Source organism: Juglans microcarpa x Juglans regia, chromosome 2S, assembly GCF_004785595.1.
Source record: "Juglans microcarpa x Juglans regia isolate MS1-56 chromosome 2S, Jm3101_v1.0, whole genome shotgun sequence".
Taxonomy (NCBI): domain Eukaryota; kingdom Viridiplantae; phylum Streptophyta; class Magnoliopsida; order Fagales; family Juglandaceae; genus Juglans; species Juglans microcarpa x Juglans regia.
In genome coordinates this window covers 13,869,867-13,871,489 of record NC_054597.1, presented here as the reverse complement: position 1 = coordinate 13,871,489, position 1,623 = coordinate 13,869,867, and the positions used below count along the sequence as shown (strand labels likewise).

At 39.4% G+C, this 1,623-nt stretch overlaps 1 protein-coding gene across 1 annotated transcript; it reads right to left on the bottom strand.

The window, feature by feature from the left end:
• Positions 1–205: 205 nt before the first annotated feature.
• Positions 206–1,212, bottom strand: LOC121253190 (photosystem II repair protein PSB27-H1, chloroplastic). Its single transcript, XM_041153136.1, has one exon. It carries the CDS (start codon positions 968–970, stop codon positions 452–454), a length of 519 nt encoding a protein of 172 aa, XP_041009070.1. The 5' UTR covers positions 971–1,212; the 3' UTR covers positions 206–451.
• Between the last annotated feature and the right edge of the window lie 411 nt (positions 1,213–1,623).

The following is a 1,623-nucleotide window of genomic DNA, read 5'->3' as shown; positions in this document are numbered from 1 at the left end:
TAGCTAGCAGAATGATCCATGGCTGTTTTGTGGGCAGTATTTCGCAAACAAGTTTAAATATCTTTTCATTCTGAAAAGATTTAACTTTTTATCTGGAAAAAAAAAAAAAAAAAAAAAAAAAAAGAACACTCACACATCGAGATTAAGAATAGTGAAATTTCTTTTGTGTGAATAGCGAGATTTATATATAATCAACATGCCATATTAATACACTCGATGATATATAGCTGAGCATTATGCACTAAACAGATCAACAAGCTTCTTGATCACAGTGTTTTCAAGTTAGATACAGAACTGATCATCTACAGCCTCATCATTGTGTAACTCAAAACTCCAATTTAGATGAAATTCAAATACTTAAAATGGGTTCTTAAACAATAAAAAAAACCCCTAAAATAGGTTTTAAAAAAAAAAAAATGCTTCCCTCCATGATCAACTAGCTAGGCCCTATTTATCTTCCTCTCAACAAGGCCTTCTCCGCAGTGTCCATCTCTTCCAATATCCTGGCCTTTCGCTTCGCCGGTATCGGTGCTGTTGGGCCAAAACTAATATAATGCCCGGAAACGGCATTGAGGGCTGAATACATGTCCCGGAAGGAAACCCTGGCAAGCAAAACTTTCTCCCTCCTATACTTGGCCACCCAAGAATTTGAGGTCTCTCTTAGATCAGCCACTGCAGAAGCCACATTAGGATCGTTCTTATCCATCTGAATTGTGGTTCGGACCTTGTTTATCACTTCTTCTGTCTCTTTTACGTACTCTTCATCTGAAGCAGCCAGTGCTGGGGTACTGACCACAGAAAGCCATGCAGGAGAGAGGATGGTAGTGGCCAGCGATAAGAATTCTCGACGGCGAGGTTGATGGCCATTGGTGGAGTTTGTGGCAGTGATGGTGGTGGTGAATTTGGGTTTGATAGGTGAGAGATGTGATGTTAGTTTGGAGGTGGGAGTTATTAGGGTTGGGGACGCCATGGTTTGGCTGTGATTGGGAGAGAAATGGAGGGATAGAGAGAGAGAGTAGAGCGTGTGTTTGTAGTCAGGGAGAGGAACTGGGTTTCGGCCACGTGTGCTTATCACCTTATCTTAGCTTATCACCTTATCTTAGCTTTTGGTTTTATGGATGAGAAAAGAGCCAATGGGATGTGAGGCATAGATCTGCTGCATGCAATAGTGCAAGTACTACTCATGTGTTTGAGGTTGAATGGGAGATGAGTAAAGTGTGCGTACGTGGGTCTATTGGTCTAATTGCGGGGGTTCATAACTAGTAGGAATGGGCCAAGGGGAGGCTCCTAAATGGTTGAGCAACACATCGTACACTCTTTTAACATTCATATATTTTTCGCTTTAAGCTATGGGCCGGAATCATAGGTTGGAGTTAGAAAGATTCTCCAAGAAAGTCTTACACTATTTTTACTTAATCAATATATTGATTTGTTATTTTTATTGTTTTATCTTAATGTTCAAACTTCAAACCTATTGAATGATAAATCACATGTTTATTAAATAGAAATATGTGATGTAAGACTTCATTTCTCGTTGAAATTATGGTAGAGCTACGCTCCATATAAAGACAAACAATTCAGAAAGGAAAACATTGGTGAAGAAATTAAGGGAAGGAGTTGATG